The sequence below is a fragment of the Heloderma suspectum genome, chromosome 7, assembly GCF_057233095.1.
Source record: "Heloderma suspectum isolate Gila_16-S chromosome 7, 16-S_ref, whole genome shotgun sequence".
In the NCBI taxonomy this organism is placed as follows: Eukaryota; Metazoa; Chordata; class Lepidosauria; order Squamata; family Helodermatidae; genus Heloderma; species Heloderma suspectum.
In genome coordinates, this window is record NC_139464.1 from 11,007,556 (window position 1) to 11,029,997 (window position 22,442).

Here is a 22,442-nt window from a genome sequence, read left to right on the forward strand (position 1 = left end):
AATGCATTCAAGTCATTGAGGCTGCAATGCTCTATTCACTTGCCAGCGGGATTAAGCCTTGTTGAAATAGATTGCAGTTACTTCTGAGTAGACATGTATAAGATTGTGCTGTGAAGCTCACATCTCTGTAAGGATTTGTGTTGTGTGCCAAATAAACAATGAACAGCTTTTTGGGATGTGGTCACTCGTTTGGGTGGCTGTTTTGGTGGCTGCGCTCTTTGGCTTTTGTGCCTGTTTCCCATGTGCAATGTATTTGGGAAATGAAGTACTGCAAGTAGGGCATGTGTGAGTTAAGAGTGGGATGAGTCATTTTTGCAGGGGGACCATTCCTTAGGACAGGGAGAGGCAGAAGGTAGACCAGGATCTACTGGTAGATTTCTGGGTGATTTGCAGTAGATGAACCAGGTTTCCGACTCCCAATAGTTTAACAATAGCCACAGCAAAAAACCCCTTTTCCTCCTAAATGAGAGCTGAACTGTGGTGCTGCTCTTTGGATTTAATGGCCTTCCCAGTTGTGGTGGTGGGTTTTATGAAGCACACAATGAACCTTTCTATTCTCTTCCTGCACCACCCCCCCCCGTTATTCCGTGCTTTGCAACTGTTTTTACATTCCTGACACGTTAGAGCAAAACAAAAAACCAACGAAACCCTTTTAAAAATCTCTTGTTTGCCAGCCCGGATAAAAAAAGAGATAGTCTGAGCGTGTGCAGTTTCACATTTTGAACTGACTTAAATCATAGCATCATCATGACTGTAGGAGTAAAATAGAGTTTCCTTCTGCTGCCCTGTTGCTAAACACATTTGCTTGAGAATAAGCACCAATTCGTTGTAGAAAAGGATAACATATATTAAAAGTAAAAAAGAATAAAACGAACATCTGTAACGATGTATGTGCCTGGTCGGCCGTCTGCCGAGAAGAAGATGTTTTTAAAAATAATACGAAAGGACGTATTATTTTTAAATAAAATAATTTTATTTTATAAGTGAAAAATAAAAGTGACCAGCGTTAGCCCTGATGGGCTCTTGTGTGCCTACTGTGGCCCAAGTGCTGATGTTACATTCCCTGGGTGGTCATTTGAGCACCCACAAGGCTGCGGGGCCCTGGACTTCGGCCTGGAAGTCCAACCCTAACTGCACCACTGGAGCCAAAACAGACATAACTTTAAATCTATATCTAGCAGCTATGTCTTTCCCCCCATTTTTACTCTTGAGTAGGTCCCCCTAATCTGTATCTTAAATGCCCTCCTACCTCCCATCCTAGAGTCCTGATCCAGATCTCGGGCCCTGCGCTGCACCAACTCTAGAGTAAACAAACACAACAAACAAAAACAACCCACATAGATGCTAGATGTGAATTTAAAGCCGGGTCTCTTTTGGCCCTGAGGCTGCTAAAATCAAGAACGCTTGGCGAGAAACAGGAGCAGATTTGTGAGGGAGAGGATCTGGTGTGTGAGATCCAGTTCTGGTACTGAAAATAAATTCCTGGGCTGAGCATGTGCTCAGAGGCACACTGTGTCCTCCTTCAGCCACGGTTTTGCGCCTGGCTCCAGCTGGCGGCTTAAAGGCTGTCCGCCCCTGCCCTACACTTCCTCTGCATCTCGCAGCAATGCGTCTTGCCCCTTTGTACACATATTTTATTGATGTATTTTATTACATTTATATCCCACTTTTCTTCCCTCGTGGAACTCAGTGTGGCTACACGCAGTTCCCAGGCGGTCACCCCTCCAAGCACTGACCTCCTTAGCTTCAGCAAGGCGTGCCTTCAGACTATGTCCTGGGACCAAATATTGCATGGATATTTGAGTCACATGGGACTGTGTAGCAGGGGACCAGTTTGCATTCTTTGTGTGGTGGACACAGCCTCCCCCATCCACTGCACGCCTCAGGTAGCGTGCGAAGTGCGTGGTCCTTCTGGAGGCATGTGATTCTTCCCCCTCAAAAAAAGAAAAGAAAAGAAAAAGAAGGGGCGAGTGGGGAGAAGATCTCACACATCAAGCTGATGCATATATGAGCCTCCATGTGGCCTACCCACCTGGCAAGTCACCTTAGGTGCGTGTTAGCTGGGCTTGCAAGTTGGTAACTTGGAGAACCATTTTCCTGAAATGGCTGGCAAGGCGCTGGAAGAAGAGCCCATAAATGGCGTGGAAGTGGTGAGAGGGAGGGTCCTTTCCAGAGGGAGATGTGGGGCATCAGTGAAGTCAGGAGGTGGCTCTGTCAGGTGCCCCGTGTGGCCTGCTGATGTCAGGGCCCCATGCGTATTGGCTCAGGGCAACGCTAGCTCTTTGGTAGCTGAGCACCTGCACGATGCTGACAGACTTGTTCCCTTCCTTGCTCAGTGACCATTTTGCATCTCTCTCTGGGAAGGACGCGAGGCTTCCTCCTCGGCCACTGCGCTGTGGCTCCCTCTCACAAGTCTCATCAGGTCTTTTAGCAGCTTCCACGGGAAAACAATTCTCCAGGCTGTCAACTTGAAGCCTGAGCATTTTATGGAAGGGCAGGACTCCACTTTGCTGCACAAAGGGGGTCATGGCCAGTGGAGGCTGGGGCTCTGATGTCTGATGCAGAGCACCTCGGATAGCTCCTTTTGAGTTCTGACTGAAACCCGCCCCACTGACATTGGAGCCACCAGGCTCCATTGATCATTGCTCTGTAAAAGTTTGACCCAGCCCAGGAAGGGCACTTTCCCCAAACATGAGCTCTACACGATCACCTCCAGAAGGCTTTGGCCTACTCACGGGATGCTCCAGCACTGCTGCTACGGCAACAGTGTCCTACCAGGTCTTTGGCCTGCTGCCCTTTTAAAATGTGTTTATAATGAGTTGTATGCCAGTTATTTCCACATCTTTTGCTTTGTCTCGGAAGTAAAAGGATTCTGGGGGTTAATGCTCCCATCTGCCTTTTAACTGATAAATTAAATCAATGAAATCTAAATAAACTTCCACATTACTAACCCTCTATTAAGGTGATTTCCCCCCACTAATCAAGCATGAGAAAATGTACAGTTCTAAAACAAAAGCTCTCACTTACTGTTAGAAGCAAAGGGCAGTGTTCATACTTCCTTTTCCATTTCCGATGAGGGTCCCAAAATAGCCTGATAAAATAAACAGGAGCGTCCTTAACTTGCAAGCCCACCAATTAAAATTGCCTCCCACCGATCAACTGAAGCTTTAGTGGAATTATTTACCGATTAAGGCTGTGATCTGATGGGCCTGTGATCTGATGGGGGCAAGCCCCGTTGGACACATGAAGGCTTACTTCCATGTAAACATGCCTAGGTCTGAGCTACAAATCTTATCGCTCCCATTAGAAAGGATTTGATGTCAAAAATAAAATGGAGGGCAGCTAGTTTAGGTTGAAACTGAGCAAGGCCAGGCTTGGTATAATCTAGGAGTTGACAACATGCTGCCTGAAGGCTGCCTCCCCGCCATTCTTTACACACACACACACACACACACACACTGGTGCTCCATAGCAGCTACAGAGCGCTAAAATGCACACATTTAGCTTGCAAACACCAGCCTTGTCTGGGCCAGAACAAGAGGCAGGCGAACTAGCAGGTTGTAATGGAGAAGAGGAGGAGCATGTCCAGGGGGCTCTTGTCAGTGGACCCCTGCTAGGGTGTGGGACCTCAGCAGGGGCCCAACCATGCCTACCCTTAATGCTGACCCTGTAGATTAAACACTGGGGTAGGGTGGCCCACTTTGCGTTGCCAAAAAAGAGGAAATGCGTTACCAAAGAAGAAGACAAAAGTGTGCCCCTGCTGGGGTGTGGGCCCTTGGCAGGTGCCCAACCATTCCTACCATGTATGTATATACGTATTATATTTCTATACCACCCAGTAACTGGAGCTCTCTTTGATGCCTGATCTGGAGGAACACACCTTCCTCATCCCTGGACTAGACAGACTTTTGGGTAGGCTGAGAGTCAGTGATTGGCCCAAAGACTCCCCGTGAGCTTTATGGCAGAGTGGGGCCTAGAACCCTGGTCTCCTCAGTCCTAGTCCAACACTCTAACCACTACACCATGCCAGCTCTCATTCAAGTCCATACCCCTTGCCTCATGTCACAAGTAAAACCAATTACTCTAGCACAGCCTTTCCCCCCCAACTCTCTGCTTGCCAGATGTGCTGGACTACAGTTCTCATCATCCCTAACCAGCATGGCCGTGATGGGAAATGTGATGGATATGGGGGGCACCAGGTTGAGGATGGCTGCTCTAGCACATGCATGTTCCCATTTATACTCATTCTTAGTGATTTGTACTAATACATTCTTCCCAAATGTATTAAGACCAAAACGAACAAACACCCCAGGAAGATGCTTAATCTTGCCATGGGTTAACCTGGCTTGACCCTGAGCTTTTTCACACACCAGTTGGTCTATAAAGCAAACATAAAACGTGCATGAATAAAATGTATGCATTCTTCTGCATTCCGCATGCATTAACAGCATCGACATGAGGCACCAATAATGCATAGGCTGAAAGGTGCTTTTTAATCTCACACATGAAAACAGCGTAAGCCTGATTTGGCTCTGGCTTTGACATTTGCTGCTCCGTTTTTGCACGGTTCAACGTATTTATATTAATTAACAAGCAGGGAAGCTACGTTTTCTCATGGGGTTCTGGTTTGATGTAGCACTGGTGCAGGATTTTGTGGACTTTTTTTTGCGGGGGGCAAGGTTGCTTGGCTGCTTTCAAAAGCCATTGAAATGGTTAGATCTCAATTGTATGTCTGTGCTGGGAGACCATACTTCGTACCCTGGGAGGTAGGCGCCAGCTAAGAACCAACATCATAGGAGATAGATTCAAACAGAGATAAGACAAGAAGCAGTGGGTTTAAGTATGGTTATGTAGGTTAATAGTGCTGACTCCAGGTTTCAAAGGGCCCTTGGGCAAGACACCCTCAATGGGCCCCTTCCCTTGGGGAGTCCACCATCTCACTGCCAGTGTCATCAGCTGTCATTGCTTCTCATCCTCTCTCTCATCATTGCTCCCATTTGCTTGCTTGACAGGCAGAGAGCCAGGGAGCAAGTCGCCAGTGACATCTCCTCCTCCTCCTCCACCGTTGCCTGGGCCAGACTGAGAGGCAAGTGAACAAGCCAGGTTGCAATGGTGAAGAGGAGGAATGAGTTTTGTCAGTGGACCCCTGCTGGGTTGCGGGACCTCAGCAGGTGCCCAACCATGCCCACCCTTGATGCCGGCTCTATAGATTAAACATTGTGGTAGGCTGGCCCACCTTGCACCAAAAACGAAGACAAAACAGAAAACTGATTTGCATAACATTTGTGCAGGCTAGTGAGGTCCAGCTCACATGGAGATTCAAATTTAGAAATGATGACTGTAATTTAATTAGAAATTCAGTACATTTCACTATAGTGGGGAAGACTGCAACCAGGTGACCTGTGTGCCTGGTGCTCAGTCTGCTGTCCGGTTGCTTGCTGTCGATGGGTAACTTTACGACCCCTGCTCATCCTTATTATGGCATTTCATCTTTACACTGGATTTGAACTGGGCAGCCCTTCAAGTACAGGACTGTCCTCTGTAAAGTTGGGCACATGGCCACCCTACCTGGACAGTGTGTGTGCCCTACACTGATGGGGGCACATCAGCTAATGGGCAATGGGGAAAGGTGGCATGACAGATTGTGGAATCTGCTTTACTGGAGGCTCTTAAGAATGTGAAGGACATATATCGGAGATATTCCAGTTGCAGCAGCAGCAGTAGTAATAATTTATTTATTTGATATATTTATTTATTCAAGGCATTTTTTTCATCACTCCTGCACTCAGTGAGTTCTTGAGGCAGTTTACTATAAAAACCATAACAAGAATAAAATGCAACAACATTTCGAAAAATTAAAAACAGCATGGTACCACCATAAATATGCATGAAGCATTACAGGGTGGCATTAGGAAAGAAAGGCAGCTCCCTGCCCCATGGAGTCTCCAATCTAAATTTCAACAGTGAGAAAGACGACAGGGGAAGACAGGATGACTTTGTGAAAATGCAGTTACTAATTGCAGTAGCAATGTAAATACAGTCTAAAATGCTGTCCAAAGCACCTCATAAACTTCGTCTCATCTATCGACTCAGTGAAGTTTTAGTTATGTCCTTTTTTATGGACAGGACAGGCTGGATTAGAGAATCTATCTGGCTCCTTTGTTAATCTTTTCTAAGATCTCTCTGTCTCTCTCTTATATGCACGCGTGCGCACACGCAATTAATGTATGCATGTTTGACTGAAATCCACATCCTATTCTCTCTCTTTTTTTGGTGATGCATTTCCTCTTTTTGGGGAAGCGTAAGTTCCAGCTAGTTTCCTAAATTCCCCTAATTCCAACTATTTACCAGGGACAGTCCACATCCCTTGTTTGGCCTTGCCTTTGAGGGATGCCTTATCAAAATGTTGTTGGTGTGACTTGTTAAAATTGTCATTCCCCTACCCTGGTTTCTGGCAGATACATCTCTGAGTATGGGGCGACGGTGGTGGTGATATAATAAGCCTAAAGCACCATGTAGATGGTGCATATAGTCTGTTCTTTCTAGCTTGCAGATGCTGGGATATATTTTGAACTACTGATAACATATTGTAGAAAGATGTTATTTTCTCATATATCTTTGACACAAGGGGGCAGGGGGTGGGATACTTCTTGGCTTTTAAGTAAGTGGAGGACAGGTAATTTCAGAGTAAATGAATACAGCACACAGCAGATCCAAGCAGATGCTGGTGCAGTTAAGGTCTTGACTTAATGTTAATGGTCTTACGGAGGTGGGATCTTTTTAAATGGTAATGCGTATTACTTCACTTACTTCAAAATGTGGTACGCCAGGCTTGCTGGTCATTCTGCTGAGCCCTGGATATCTTCCCCAAAGCCATAAGAGCATAAGAGCCATACTGAATCAGACCAAAAGCCTACCTAGTCCAGCATTCTGTTCCCTCAGTGGGAAGCCCGGGGACATGACTCATAAGGACATGAGTGCAATAGCACCTTCCCACCCATGCTCCCCAGCAACTGTTATACATAGGCATACTGCCTCCAATATGGGAGGTAATATATATATGATATATTTAGCCATTGCGACAAGTAGCCATCGATATCCTCAGTCCTGCCGCCCTCACGGCACCACTGCAAACAGACCCTTCAGCAAGATATGATGGCGGTTGGGGGAACCTTTGAGCGATGACCTGTGGAAACAGAATAGAAGTATGTTGCCTGCATTTTCATCTGTGAAATATTGGAGGTTATGGGTAGACACTTTCTTGTATGGATTAATTTTTTTCTGTATAATTTTCCTGGCCATTGAGAAAATTGAATCCAATTATATATAATGTATATTTTTCAACTGGCAATTTTCTCAATAATGATGATGATGATGGTGACGATGATGATGTATTAATAACATAAATAATTAATAACATAAATAATAATTAATAACATAAATAATTAATAATTAATAACATAAATAATAGAAGACTACATAAATATATAAACAAAACATTGGGTTGGATCCAGATTTAGTTATGCTTAGACAAGACCCATCAGAATCAATGGGTCCACTCTAAGCATGACTAACGGTATAATCCCATGCATGTTTTAACAGAAAAAAACCATTCTCCATGCTGGGAGTTGTAGCACCTTTTTCTGTCTAAACATGCACAGGATTGCACCCTAAATCTGGCTCCAACCTATTATAAACATTCAAAATTCATACACAGAATTTCATACACAGTACACTGTGAAATATTCACCAGTATCACCATATATCTTCATACCTGTCTACATCCATTTATTATTTATTTTGACCATTGATTAGAAAGGCCTAGAGATCTTTAACTTTCATTTAATTTCCTGTATTTCACTGATATGCCTATATTTTGCTTTAATCCACCTCTCTCATAAAACATGTGAGGTGAGCCCCAAATCTCTGCCTTACACAAATCATTGTCTGTCCTCTGTCACCACTACATCACTGAGAAACATCTGTATTTATCAATATCCACATTACACCTACTTTTCCTAAATTCAGTCAAAGTTAGTTTGGACATAACTCCTACATTCCAATTGGCTATTTCAGCTTGCTGGTTTTATTTTGTTGAGTGTTTTGATATTGTATGTATCTATCCGAATCCTGAATTATGATTATGATTATTATTTTCATTTCTATGATAGGGATGGTTTAGGAATGGAAACAAATATGAATTAATAAAATGTTAATAAGTTCTATCATTCAAAGACTATGCCAGGGAATTCTCCCATTGATCCCCGTGGGATTTACTTCTGAGTAAACAGACATAGGACTGAGCCGTATATTAGCTTTTGCTATGGCAATTTGACCTCCAAAGCGGTGAAATTGGAAGGTTCTAATTATTTACAGGGTTGCAGCATTTAAGCAATGAATTGGTCAGATTAAGGGATGAATTGGTTAGATTGATGAAAAACCTTCTGACTGACTAAAATGCCATCTCTGATTAATTTGACAGTATGTGTTGTGTGTACATATAATATATGATTAAATTGTTAATGCAAAAACTGTGGGTGACAAGCTCCATCTTGGAAGAGGTGTCCCCTCTTTTTCCCTCATTGTCCTTCTAATATGCTGCCTTCCATGATACATGTGTTCGTTTGTCTTAAAACAACAACCCAAAGAGAGTAATATGTTTTTTTACTTATAGAAATATTAGGTTGGATCCAGATTTAATCATACTTAGAGTAAACCCATTGAAATAATGAGTCATGACTAACATTAGTATCATTGATTTCAATAGGTCTACTTTTAAGTATGATCCAGTTTTGATCCAACCCATAGTTTCATTCTCCTGCAAATGTACGCAGAGCGAATGGATTAATCAGTGAAATGTTGTATAGGCTCTGATCTTATATCCACTTACCTGGGAGTATGTTCCATTGAACTCAATGGAACTTACTTCTGAGTAGACATGTTTAGGATTGCATTGACAGTTAATCTTTAATGGCGTGACAGCAACCCTAATGACTTCTCTGTATCTCACGTTTCCCCAACACACGGGGCTTTTGGCCAGGGAAGGTTGGAAGGGAAAGTTGACCTAGATGATTGTTAAGACCTTTTTCAATCCCCCTCCCCATTTCCCTCCGTGCTGTCCCTCAATGAACTGTGTCCCCTCTTGTTTCCAGAAGGCAGGGAGTGTGTAAACTGTGGCGCTACCTCGACCCCACTATGGAGGAGAGATGGCACTGGGCATTATCTCTGTAACGCCTGTGGACTGTATCATAAAATGAATGGGCAGAACCGCCCCCTGATAAAACCCAAGAGAAGGCTGGTAAGTTGCTTGAATCTCAAAACTGCACTAACTTCTTATTTTCTTTTCTTTCTCCCTCCCTGTCATCTTGTGTTTTTGAATTTCCTCAGCCCAAGATGGAGAACTTTCTGGAGGGACTAGAACTGGGCAGCCCCGCCCAAAGTCTTATCTGTCTGTACAGAAGAGGGTTTTTGAGAGAGCCCATCCCCCCTTTTTCACTATGCCTGCCAAGTTATGTACCATTTCTATGTCTTTATATATATCTCTTTTAATTTTTTAATTCTATTTTTTTTTTTAATCAAGTAAGGGGTGATGATTTTCTTGAATGGTTTCCAGGGGGGTGGTGGTTGAAGGAAGTGGGAGCTTGGGGAAAAAAAGATAACGCATGCGGCAGGCATGAAAAAGCATCTTTGTTTCATTGTGAAAAGGGTGGAATTTCTTCAAACTCATGTTTCTATAAAGCTGAAAGTGTCATGTGGTTAAAAAACGGTGCATCTGTTGCCATCCGAGATGGGTTCCCTGGAGCTCGGAAAGTTCACAGTACCTTAGAGTTATATCTGTTGCTCTTAAAAGAGTTATGGTGTTTTTAGTTCATCTTTCTCTTCATGATGAAACAGGGGTGTGCAACAAAGATCTTACAGGCCACGTGCAGCAACCTGCTGCCCCAACTGCCCCCAAATTCGGTAAAGACATTTTTAAAAAAGTGTCTGTAGTGACCACAGAGCACCAAAAGGGTCAACATTTTTATTTTTTTTTAAATGTTTCATTACTTTTTATTTGGGGGTAGGGGTGCAACCTGCAGGTGGTATCCAGGGGGTGAAAATGGCCACCAGACTTCCCACAGTTATCCATCTCTGCTATAAAATATTTGAGAGAGAGAGAGAGAGAGAGACCTGCAACCTGTGGCAATGACAATGAATTGTCTTGGCAAAAGTGAACCTCCTCCTTAAAATAAAAAATAAAATTATTTATTTTATTTTAAACAAACAAACAAACGAACACACCAGGGTATCTTCCACACCAGTTGGACACGAACAGTGTTGTTGTTAGCTTTATAGGAGGGATGCTGGGGGCTGGGCTTACATTTGTGCCCATGTCCCCTCCCCACTTTTAGCTTTCACGTGAGCAGGCTGGATGCCTTCATACCGCTACGTTCTCCATGGAGCAAATAGTTCATTCGTAGAAGAGCCGCTGGCTTCAGGGAGTCATAGAGCTAGCTCAGCCGTGCATGACCATCACCTGATTCCTCACTGCTTGCTGTCTCGGCCTTTGCTGAGATGTGAACGAAGGTGCGTAAATCAACTGACTCGCTTGATGGAGGATGCATTTGAGGTGGTATGAAGGTTCTAACTGTGTCACTTGACTGGTGATGGCTCCATTCACACTTTATTTATTTATTGCATTTATATCCTGCCTTTTTTCCTCTTGCAAGGAACCCAAGGCGGCTTACATTCTCCTCCTCCTCCTCTCCATTTTATCCTCACAACAACAACCCTGTGAGGTAGGTTGAGCTGAGAGGCAGTGACTGGCCCAAAGTCACCCAGTGAGCTTCCATGACTGAGTGGGGACTAGAACCCGGATCTCCCAGCTCCCAGTCCAGCACTCTAGCCACTACACCATGCTGGCTCTCACATGCGTGTCATTGATACTGGCTGGCAGTAATGAAAGAGCAAACTAGACAGGAAGGCAGTACACCTGGTTCTGAAAACTTGGGTCTGCCCTGTTGACCTACATAGCAGAAGTGAAGGGCCCATCTTGAGATCCAAAGTGGATTCAGTGATGGAGGGCTGAATTCTTCCAGTGCCTGGCTGTCTACCTGTCTCTGCTGTGTTCTCCCACCTGCATTTCTTCTTGCAAGGGAAGAAGATATGAGGACCCCTGTATCTTTTCCCCTTGGGGTGAAAAGCAGCTTGGGGGACGAATGTGAGTGGAAAACTGGACCGAGGGGAAAGGGTTAAGCAGTAACCCCCCATCCACCCCCACCCGCCCATGCTCTGTTCAAGAATGCCGCCTCTTGTGGCTGCTTCTCATTACATTTTTTTTTTAAAGTTGGAGGAAATTTACACTTGACTGCGTGTACCATGTTGTTTGGCCCTAAGGAAAAGGGATGCTTGTTTGTTTCTACATCTGTTTTTCTAAATGTTTTGGATGAGTTACAAGGGCTGTTTGGATAAATAAGTGCTGTAAATCATTATGTGGAGCGGGAGCGGGGTGAACCTGAGTGACTCTGGAGTGAGGGAGAAATGCATCCCAGTGTAGTCCGTACACAGTGCTGCATATTCCCCCCTCCCTCCACATGTGGTCTAGAACCTCTTTCCATTGAGGCTGGGTTGCCCAGTCTCTGGGGGAAAGAATCATAGATGCCCCCACCCCACTGAACTGCAACTGCATCCCAAATTGCAGCGGGTTTATCGTCTTCTACAAAACAGAATGGGAGCCGCAGGGAACCAAGTGTGCCGTTACAGTTTACCTCTGGGATTTGAAGAGGGCTGTCGTTAAAGGTTGGCAAGGGCCGGAATTTGCCAGTGCCAAAATTTAGTTTGGAGGCCCACTTGATTGCACACAGGACCTGTTGTTGTTTTTGCTACATGAGGCTAACACAGCTACCCCTCTAGAAATGGAGAGCACCACCACACTGAGAGCACAGGAGGAATGAAGCACAACTCAACCCTGCTGACTGTTCAGTGGTTTCCTGGCCTTTGCAGTTTTTTCCCCCACTGTAAAAGGCTGAAATGCCTCTCCGAAGACAGTAAGAGCTTTAAGCTAAAATAGGCTGGTATTTTCAGTATTTCATCCCTGTCTGTTGGCTCCGCCTAAGGATGTTGGAGAAATCCGCAACAGAAGCAAATAAGTTCAGATTTCTATGAATCCAACCCATGGATTCCGCAGCAGACTGACTTTTCCCGGTCGCGTGGATTCTGTGGACTTGAGGACCGTTTTTTTTCCCACTTTCTGGAATTTTACGCAAATGTAGTTGTAGAAAAATACATAAAATAAAAAAAAGACTGGCTGAATATGTGCATTTCCCCCTAGGACAAAGCATGAAACTGTGCATTTGGGGGGATTTGCGCATTTTGGGGGGTTCTGCACATTTTGGGGGGATTTGTGCATTTTCACAAGTGCAAATTTGCACAAATTCAGGAAATTGGGAAAAATTTGATTCCGCCAATGAGCGGATGATGGAACGGAAGGCACCTGACAATCCATTAATGAATTTTACAAAATCCGTACATTCCTAGCTCTGCCCCTTCTGCCTTTGGCTCTGTCCACCACTGGCTCTGCACACGCCCCCCTACCCAGAGCTTCTTTGAAACTGAATCCACCCCATGGTCTGAAAGGTGTTTGATATCCCTGCCCTGTGGGGTACAGCCAGGTTGGAGGGGAACCTGGGCAAAAGGCACACTGGTGGGCCCCTTTCTCTGTTGGTGGGTCCTGACCACAGTGCAAGCCAGCAGCAGCAACACTGGGTGACTGAGGGCCACCACTTAAAATTCCCACAATCCCCCAGAGCAATGCTATGTTAGGAACATTGTGGGAAATTAAAATGGCAGATAGGTTCAGGTGCCTGGGTTTTTGGTTTTTTTTAAAGGGACCCAGGGAAGACATTGGTAGTCTGCCCAGCCAGGATGCTGCAAGGGGCTGTAGCTCAATGATGGAGAACCTGCTTTGCATGCAGAACGTCCCTGGTTCGATTCCTGGCATCTCCAGGTAGGGCTGGAAAAGAATCCTGCCTGGAACTCTGGAGAGCCACTGCCAGTCAATGCTGGCAATAGTGGGCTAGATGGACCCGTGGTCTGACTCAGTATGCAGTAGCTTCCTGGTGCTTTCTGAGTTGGGGGGGGGGCTGCCTGAGTGCAGAAGAGTCCCCCGTCTTCTACATCTCCACTCCCTTCCATGACAGTTATGGGGCCTCCTTGCCCAAGGGCTGCTCAGAAACCCAGATGAATTTTACACCCACAAAAGCCAGACTTCTAAGGAAGACCAACATGCCACCACAAGCGAAAATAAATGTGACACTTCAAGCTTCTCTTCGGAGAAAGAGGTCTAAATTTCCTGGCCCACCTCCATTTCCCTTTCACACAAATCACACACATACAAGTAAGGTGCCGCCTCAATTTACTCCGGCTGTTTCCTTGAACGGGGAAGCTGTGACCCTACATTAACAGTGGGACAACTTAATAGCCCTTTACTGAGAACCATCACACAAAAATGGCTTTTGAGGGTAGGAAATGCCTGTAGGACTTCTAATTGGTGTATTTTCTAGTATTTTCTCCTCCTTTTAAATAAAGGTAACTTCCTAGGAGAAATCTGTAGATCGGATATAGTTCATGATCAATGACTCTTTTCCCCCCTTCCCCAATGCCACCACTACAGCAACCTTCCTCACCATGCCCCCCCCGGTGTTTGGTCAACAGCTCCTATCAGCCCCAGCCAGCAGGGCCACTAGGCAGGGATGATGGGACTTGTAGTCCAAAAGATCTGGAGGGACCCAGACTGGGGGAGACTGCAGTTGAGAAAGGAGTTCCTATCAGAAAAATACGGAGCAAGACTTAACCAAGTAAGACTTGATCCCATCTGACTAAAGATGCTTTGCATGGGATCAAGTCTTACTTGGATCAAGTCTTGTCTCGTGCCATCAGGCTGTAAGAGGAGCTTTGTTAGTTGATGTAGTCTAGTACAGCCATCTCCAACCTGGTACCCTCTAGATGTGTGGGACTATAACTCCCATTTGGAGATGATGGGATTTGTAATCCAATGCACCTGCAGGGCACCTGATTGGGAAAGTCTGGCCTATTGTGTTGTTTCCAGCAGTGTCCAGCCATATGCCTCCAGGAAGCTTACAAGCAGGGTGTGGCCACTGAAAGCATCACCCCCAAAAGAGAAAATGGTTTGCCAAAAAAGCGCACCCAAGCGGAGGCAGATTTGCATAAAATTTGCATATGCTAATTTCGATGCACAGATGCACACTTAGAAATAGTTACTCTGATTTAAATAAAAATACAATACATCTCAGCAGAGTGGGGAAGGCAGTGAGCTGTGTGTCTCCTCTCCAGGTACTCACTGTGGATGGGTGACTTCCAGGCCCCTGCCTTGCACAGGATCATAGGACGCTGCCTTATACCAAGTCAGACTATTGGTCCACCTAACCCAGTATTGTTGACCCAGAACCCATGGGCTGTTTTAGGGTTGTGGGTGGTTTGTTGACTACGCCAGTGACCCACCCTCGCTGGGTTCAGACAACAGGACAACCTATGAGTGGGGTTTGGCTTACAGAACCAAACCATGATGGCTTATTTAAGCCGCCGTGGCTGGAAATGATGGTGTGAACCAAGTCACTGACTGGCAGTGCCTCCCAGGGTTTCATGCAGGAGTCCTTCCCAGTCTTACCTGGAGATGCCAGGGATTCAACCCGGAACCTTCTGCATACAATACTGGGGCTCTACCACTGAGCTACAGCCCTTCCCCTATGGCCTCCTTCTTACAGTTCTTTATCTTTAAACCAGACTTGGATGGGACAATTCTTCAAATAATGCACACTTTCAAACAGAGGACTGTACTCTGTAAAGTAGGACACGTGGTGTCTCTAGCATTGAAATGGCCACTGAACACAGAGGTTCCATTTTTCTATCACTGTTGCTAATCATCATTAACCGTCAACGTACTAGACTACTTAGATTTAGGCTTTAAGCAAATACCCTTGAAAGGCTTACAGTGCCCCTCCTCACGCTTGGTAGCATTTGCTCAGCCCCTCTCCCAAACATTTGAGTCCTCGTCTGACTGTAGCCCTCTGTCGAGTCTTTTGCTGGCTTTCCCGTGTCTTAGAAGATCAGTTCAGAAGTCAGATGCCCAGAAGATAAAATCACAGGAACATTAGAAGCTGCCTTGTACTACATCAAACTATTTGTTGACGAAGCCCATATCGTCTACTTTGACTGGTAGTGGCTCCCCAAGGTCTAAAGAAGGGCCGGTGCCAAGGGTAAGCATAGTTAGGCACTTGTCGAGGGTTCACACACCAGCAGGGGCCCACTGAGAAGAATCCCCTCGAGTGAGTCCCCCTCCACCACTGCAACCTGCTTGTTCACCTGCTTCTTGCTCAGTAGATGCCACAGCCTGCTTGCTCTCTGGCTCTCTGACTGCCAAGCAAGCAAGTGGGAGCAATGATAAGAAAGAGGATGAGGAGCAATACAAAGCTGGGGACAATGGCAGTGAGAAGGTAGACTCACTGACGGAAGGGGACCACTGAGGGTGTCTTGACCAATGGCCCTCAAAAACCTGGAGCTGGCACTGAACAAAAGCACTGAGAGGTATTCCCCATCATCTGCTACCTGTGATCCCTTTAACTGGAGATACCAGGAAGTGAACCTGGGACCTTCTGAACACCGAGCATGAGCTCTACTACCACTGAGCTACAGTTCCTCATGGTCTTCTGGTTTGAAGATGGTCTTTAGGAAGCTCTAGGCAAGAGACAATACAGGTGGCGGGGAGTGGAAGGGAGCACCAAAAATCCAAAAGGAGTGAAGGAAGAGGCAGGCCTCAAGCTGTTGCTTGAAAGTAGTAATTTATTATGTGAAGATGGACCAAAAGTCCTCCCCCAGAGCACTGAAACAAATGACACGACCCACAAAGATGGGTATTAAAAGAAATGCAAAGTACTAAAACAACTTGCAAGTAGCTGACCTTCAAAGAGAAAATATTTGCAGTCAGCGTAACATGCATAAACAGCCAAACATATTGATTGATGCAATATGCTGCCGAAATCCCCCCTTCTACATAACTGTTAAAAGTGGAGGAGACCTGTCCTCTTTGGTAAATGGCTTGAGGCCTGGCTATTTTTTCACTAAGCTCTGGGGGCTCTGTTGCTCCCATATTTGGACATGACTGCAGCAAGAACTTCCGTATTATTAGCTCTGGCATAGATTTGTGCCTTCTGTAGTTTATAAGAAGATGCAGTCCTTTGGACTGGCATCAGGGCTGGCTCTAGAGGGTGGAAAGTTTGGGCATTTTTCAGGGCCTCACAACCAGCAGAGGTACCCACATCCTAACATTACTACCATTACCATGTTGCACAAAGCATCCAAGGAGGTCAGTCCTAAGTGAATTCTCAGTTGGCATGTCCCACCTCTTCCAGGCTAAGGGGGCACTTTGATAGGGCTGTGCCTGAGCCCCCCCCCCCCGCCAAATCTGGCGTTTCCTTCAACAAAGGTTAAGGCCTGAATATAACGTGATTCTGTTAGGTGCTCTGTTGGTTTCAGCCTCTGCTAAATATCTGAAATTAAAGGTATTGGGGCCTACGTGTCCCTGGAGGTCAGATCCTTTGAGCTGGAACCCTTGCCCCCCTACTCTAGGGATGGGTAACCATTTTGACAAGGGTGCCAAAACATGAAGGCCAAGTAGTGACCTTTGTGTGCATCACAGCCTCCATGCCTTGGGGTTGTTCCCCCCTGTTCTTAAGAGCCAGGTGTCCAGCAGCACTGGTGCGCCTAAGGGTGCAAGTTTAACACTTTTTCTTCAGGGTCTCTAAAGGGCCTTGCAGCAAAGTTCTAGTACAGGGACAGTTAACATGTATTTTAATATTGTACTTAAAAACAATAATAATGCACATGTAATAATTTTACATGCATAATAATTTACTTATCACTAAAACAATAAAACAGAGCGCAGCCCTCCCAAAGTTATGTCTTTTAGCTTGAGTCCACAACAAAATAATAAATAAAACCTCTCTGATGCTTGATTTTTCTGCTGGCCGAAGAAAGAAAACAGTCTACTCATTTCATTCCAGCTCTGCAGCAATCTTCTCAAACTGGACCAGGATCCAGCAACACAGGAACAACTTTGTAAACAGCCCTGTCTCAAAGGTTCAGGGTCTTACAGAGAGGGGAAAGCAAGCTTTTCTCACACTGCATTTTGGTAACTGCCTAAAGTGTTGGCCACTCTCTATCTCGCTCCTTTACTGAGCATTTGCAGGAATATTCCCACTTAGAATTCTTAAATAAAAATATGCCAGTGGGTTACACAAGGGCTCTGGGGTTGACCTGATGCTTCAGGGTTTTAGCCTTCTCGGGATCTCTAGGGCAAGGAGACAAAGCCAATGGCACAAGCTATTGTTCCACTTGGCTTGAGAGCTTCTCCTGTTGGCCCCTCCCCAAATTAAGCACGCTCCACCCCAAGCCATCGGGAATAGCTAGGCTCCCCCGCCACGTGACCCATGAGGTGCCATTCTCACCCCCATTAGGATCCAACCGATCCCACCAGGCTCTACCCTCTGGCTTATGAGGCACTACCCCTTTTCTCCTTCTCAATATCAAGGATCTGCCAATCTTGGTAACACCCAAAGTAGGCTGGTGTGCAGTTCTGTCTATATGCCATAACCAGGCCTGTGGGCCTTCATGCTCCAGTTGAGGAATGCCTCAAAGTCCCAGTGCTGTACCACTTGCAGTATCCATGCCACCGACTGGCCATTTATCCCCTACTCCCATCTTTCTTTTTATGACTCATGGTACAGCTGCAGCTTTAAAAACATGTTTTAGGGCTAAGCCGTGGTAACCTTTGCATTAAGTCCTGCTTTCAGTTGTGTGATCATCTGTTCCTTCCTTCCTTCCTTCCTTCCTTCCTTCCTTCCTTCCTTTCTTCCTTCCTTGCAGGGCTCCCATATTAAGGCATCTTTGATATATGAGTTCATTTTGGTTTAATGATTTGAATGTGCTGGACAGGGGCGCTTGTAGGCACTTAAAAGATTCAGGGGCTGGGCCCATAGGATGCAAATCTGCATAAAATCTGCACATGCTAATTTATATCTGTCTATGCAAATGTAGAAGTAATGCCTAGGATTGATTTAAACATCATAGGAGCCAAAGCCAGCTGAATAATTTCTCATCCCGATTATCTCAAATAAAATAAATGCAATTTATTGGCATTCTGTCCCAGATCATCCCAAACCCATGGGGAGAAAAGTTTTTCTCTCTCTAAGCTTAATTGCCATGGAGAGAGAAAGAGGGAGAGAAATTTGTGGTGGGGTGGGGAAAGTGTTGTAACATAGGAGGAGGGGAGAATTAACCTTTCCCATCCCCAGCAGCCCCCTGTGTGGGGATGAAGCAGAAGAAAAACACCTTCCATTGGTCCCAATGGGTGCTTGGGGCTCTGGGGAATAGATCCGGGGGTGCAGCCCCATGAACTCAGACATATGGACGCCCCTGGTGCCAGACAGTTTTGTGAATCTCTTGGGTTTGAGGCATTATTCAAAATGTGTTGCACCACCATGGGGCATCAATCAGCCTTCCCTAACTTGGTACTCTCCAAATATCTTGGATTTCAGCTCTGATCAGTGCCAGCCAGCATGGCTAATGTTCAGGAATGCTGGGAGCTGTAGTCCAGAACATCTGGAGGGCACCGAGATAGGGATGGCTGGTTTGAATTAATGATGGAGCATCCCCAAGGCACAAAACATAGCAAAATTCAATGAAAAGGGCATCTGATATCGACTTTGCCAGACAAAAACTGATATTTGAATCAACCTTCAAACCTACACATCTCACGTCTTCATAGATTAGGGTTTCAATTCTGTTAAAGTTACATATTTTTAAGCCCCATTGATTTCAACAGGAGGGTTAAACACAGGTTTAAAGCTCAGACATACCTTGGACTGCACTGTGCCCTGGGATTTTTCTAGATTTCCATGGGTATGGCATTGCCTTTGTCATTATCCAACATCCTCAGCATGTTCCAAGGTTCTGTGATTGTGCTCTGCATGTGTGTGCTTTGGAATTTAGTGCAGAATTCAGCACCCCAAAACCATGTTCCTAGACCTTAAGGCTACAAAGATAGGCTTTAGAAGTGTGTGGGCACTGCCTAGTCAAATCAAAAAAGCCAGTGGTTGGGGAGGGATGTCTTCACTGGCATGCATAATTCTATGCCCTCCCCCCGCCCACCTTGGCATAAGCCGAATTAGTAAGTGTGGATGTGCAAATCTGCATAATGTATACATGTTGCAGAATATAGATTTCCTTGGTGTGTAATCTGGATCACAGAATTCTGGTGTGTGGGCCTTTTTTTTTTTTTTTTTTGAGCACAGAATACATCCTCACTTGGTCCATGTCAACTTTTTTTTTTAAAGAGCTTTCTAGTGAGTTTCAAGCAGTTGCCTGTTGGCAAAGGAGTGTTGGTTCCCGCCTTGAAATTAAGCAATCTTATATTTTCAAACTTCCTTCTCATTGCTGGGACTTCTGGGGACGCTTCGACTGAATCTCTGCAATTGTGCAAATTTATTTGACGCTAGAGATGAAAGCATGTTAAGTTGCAGCTGCGGCAAACACAAAAGTGGGTGTTTGGGCACCTAAAAGATAAATTGATTTATTATGGCAGAAAAAGCTTATGCCACGTAAATCTGTTAGTCTTTAAGGTGACATAAGGCTGTCTTTCGTGTTTAGAGATAAAAAGGTTTTCACTGCACTGCTGGGTCCAGGTTTTGGAAGGGGCTTGAGCAAGACCCCCTCAATGGGTCCCCTCCCTCAGTGAGGAGTGGGCATGCTATGGATCCTCCTCCTCTTCCTCATCATGGCTTGCATGACAGGCAGAAAGCCCATGAATGAGTAGGCAGGGGCATGTACTGCTCTGTTCCACCAGCAACTTTGTCTGGGCCAGAGTGAGAGGCAGGTGAGCAAGCAGGTTGCAATGGTGAAGAAGCAAGTCCAGGCGGTTCCTCTCAGTGGGCCCCTGCTAGGGTGTGGGACCTCAGCAGGTGACCAACCATGCCTACTCTGAGGGGACATATGATAGCGCTCTTCAAGTACTTGAAAGGTTGTCAGAGAGAGGAAGGCCAGATTCTCTTCTCGATCATCCCAGAGTGCAGGACACGGAATAATGGGCTCAAGTTACAGGAGGCCAGAGTCCAGCTGGACATCGGGAAAAACTTCCTGACTGTCAGAGCAATACAACAATGGAACCAATGACCTAGGCAGGTAGTGGGCTCTCCCATACTGGAGGCTTTCAAGTTGAGGCTGGAGGCCGCTGGACAGCCATCTGTCAGGGATGCTCCGACTTGGATTCCTGCACTGAGCAGGGGGTTGGACTTGATGGTCTTGTAGGCCCCTTCCAACCCTGCTATTCTATGATTCTGTGCTTCAAGTCTTGTTGCCAGCCCTGCTCCACAAGCACATTCTTGGGCCAGATCGTATTCAGCTGCATTCAAGAGTAGATGTAAGAACTTGACAGAACAGAGTTCCCGATTTGAAGTTCTGCATTTCTGGATTTTAAGGGGAATTCCTCATTTGGCCAAATCTGACCTGTTTGTTTGAGACATGAGTTTTGAAAAGCAAATGGAGAGAAGTAGGACAGTTTCACCAAATAAACTTTTGAAGAAGTGGGACGTATATTCTTCACAGTAAGGTGCACATGAGGTAATGCTGGGAGCACACCCTCTGATCCCTTGTGATGTGATGGGGGAATAACACAAGACACCAGTCCCCAGCCATTAAACCATGATTCAGCACAAAGGTATACTTGGTATCGTAGTAAATCTGGCCCTGATGGATTGACCATATAATCTTCATCCATAGGAGTACCATAGCTGGATTGTAGAGATCAAGATAGAAAGTCCCCAAGACGGCACTGCGTGTGCTCCCTCTCCAAGATGAGTGTGTGTGGGAATTTAGGGAGGGAGGGGGATTAATTCCTGGCATCTTCAGTTAAAAGGATCAGGTAACAGGTGATGGAAAGACTGTCACCTGAGACCCAGAAAAGCTAGTCTAGTCAGAGTACACTGGTCTGGACAGACAAATAGTCATCTGGAAAAAGGCAGCTTCCACTGTTCCTATGGGTATTTCCCACCCTCCAAGGACCACCAATCATGTATTATGTTGTCAACCCCTCCATTTTTTTTTAAATTTGGCATTCCAGGTATACAGCAAAACCAGAAGGGCTATTGATGGGCCCCTGTATATTGCTCGTCGTGTGTTTTTGCCTTGGTGGGTGAGACACATATTGGGCACACCTGATCAATAGAGAGCTTCAATTAGTTTGACAACATCAGTGCAATGTGCTCAGATTCTACAACAACTCTGAAGAAAGGGGAGATCTTGCATTGGTGGATGCCGTTACAGCCTTAAACGTATGATGCAGAAGTTAGGTCTGTTGACGTTGCATCAGGTTTAAGGCTGAGGTGTAAGACAGAAAGCCCCTCTTGCAGTATTTGCTGAACTTTTCCTATCTTCTTATTGGAACAACTGGTGCGCACACAGTCGATCACATAAGCGAAAGGTTTACCTTTTGTGTCTGTGCCAAAGATGTCTCTATGATTCATAGTTTGGCAAAAGTACCCATGGTATTCCGTTTGAGATGTAGAAATCTTTTGGAGTATGAATATAGGCGTTATCATTTCAATCCCTGCGTTTTTGGAGTGCGGGCAGGAAGAGGCTCTTCTAGATGGCAAACGTTTCAGCGTGACAATTCAGTGATCTGGTATCCCACAGCATGGATTCAGGACAGACAGAAAGAAGGGCTTCTTCACAGTGTTGTGGAATTTATTACCACACAATGTAGCGATGGCCAACAGCTTGGGTGGCTTTAAAAGGGAGAAAGACAAATTCCTGGAAGAGAAGGCTATCAATGACTGCTATCCCTGATGTCTCTATGCTACCTCCAGTATCAGAGGCAGTATGTCTATGTGCCCCAGTTGCTGGGGAACATGGGCGGGAGGGTGCTGTTGCGCTCATGTCCTGCTTGTGGGTTTCCCACAGGCAGCTGGTTGATCACTGTGGCAACAGAGTGCTGGACTAGATGGACCTTTGGTCTGATCCAGCAGGAGTCTTATGTCCTCTTCTTTTTATAGGGGCAGTAGTCCTTGTCTGCACTGAGACAGCCTGGGAAGGAATAGAGCAGGTTAAAGATGAGCAGAATGTACATCTATACATTTTTTCCACTGTGTACTTAGAAAACTAGATGACAGGAAGGTTTTTAGCCTAGACTTTTTTTCTGACATAGGAGTGTATGTGTGTGTGTGTGTGTGTGTGTGTGTGTGAGAGAGAGAGAGACAGAGAGAGAGAGAGAGAGAGAGAGGTGGGGGGTGGGGAGGAAAGAGACCATTTCATCATGTGAGGGCCCCCACCCCCACCTGCAGCCTGAAATGGTACAGCTCTGACCCAGATTTACCATTTCAGTGAAAGCTAGATTT

General features: G+C 45.6%; 1 protein-coding gene across 4 annotated transcripts in view; it reads left to right on the forward strand.

Moving 5' to 3' along the window:
* The window catches only part of GATA3 (GATA binding protein 3), a 60,564-nt gene that overhangs the window by 27,156 nt on the left and 10,966 nt on the right, over positions 1 to 22,442 (forward strand). For 2 of the 4 annotated variants that reach the window (XM_084809087.1, XM_084809088.1), the window contains exon 4: positions 9,153 to 9,298. In XM_084809087.1, the coding sequence (XP_084665213.1) occupies positions 9,153 to 9,298 (146 nt within the window). The remainder of the gene's footprint in view (positions 1 to 9,152; positions 9,299 to 22,442) is intronic. The other 2 variants (XM_084809089.1, XM_084809090.1) reach the window with 1 other exon arrangement.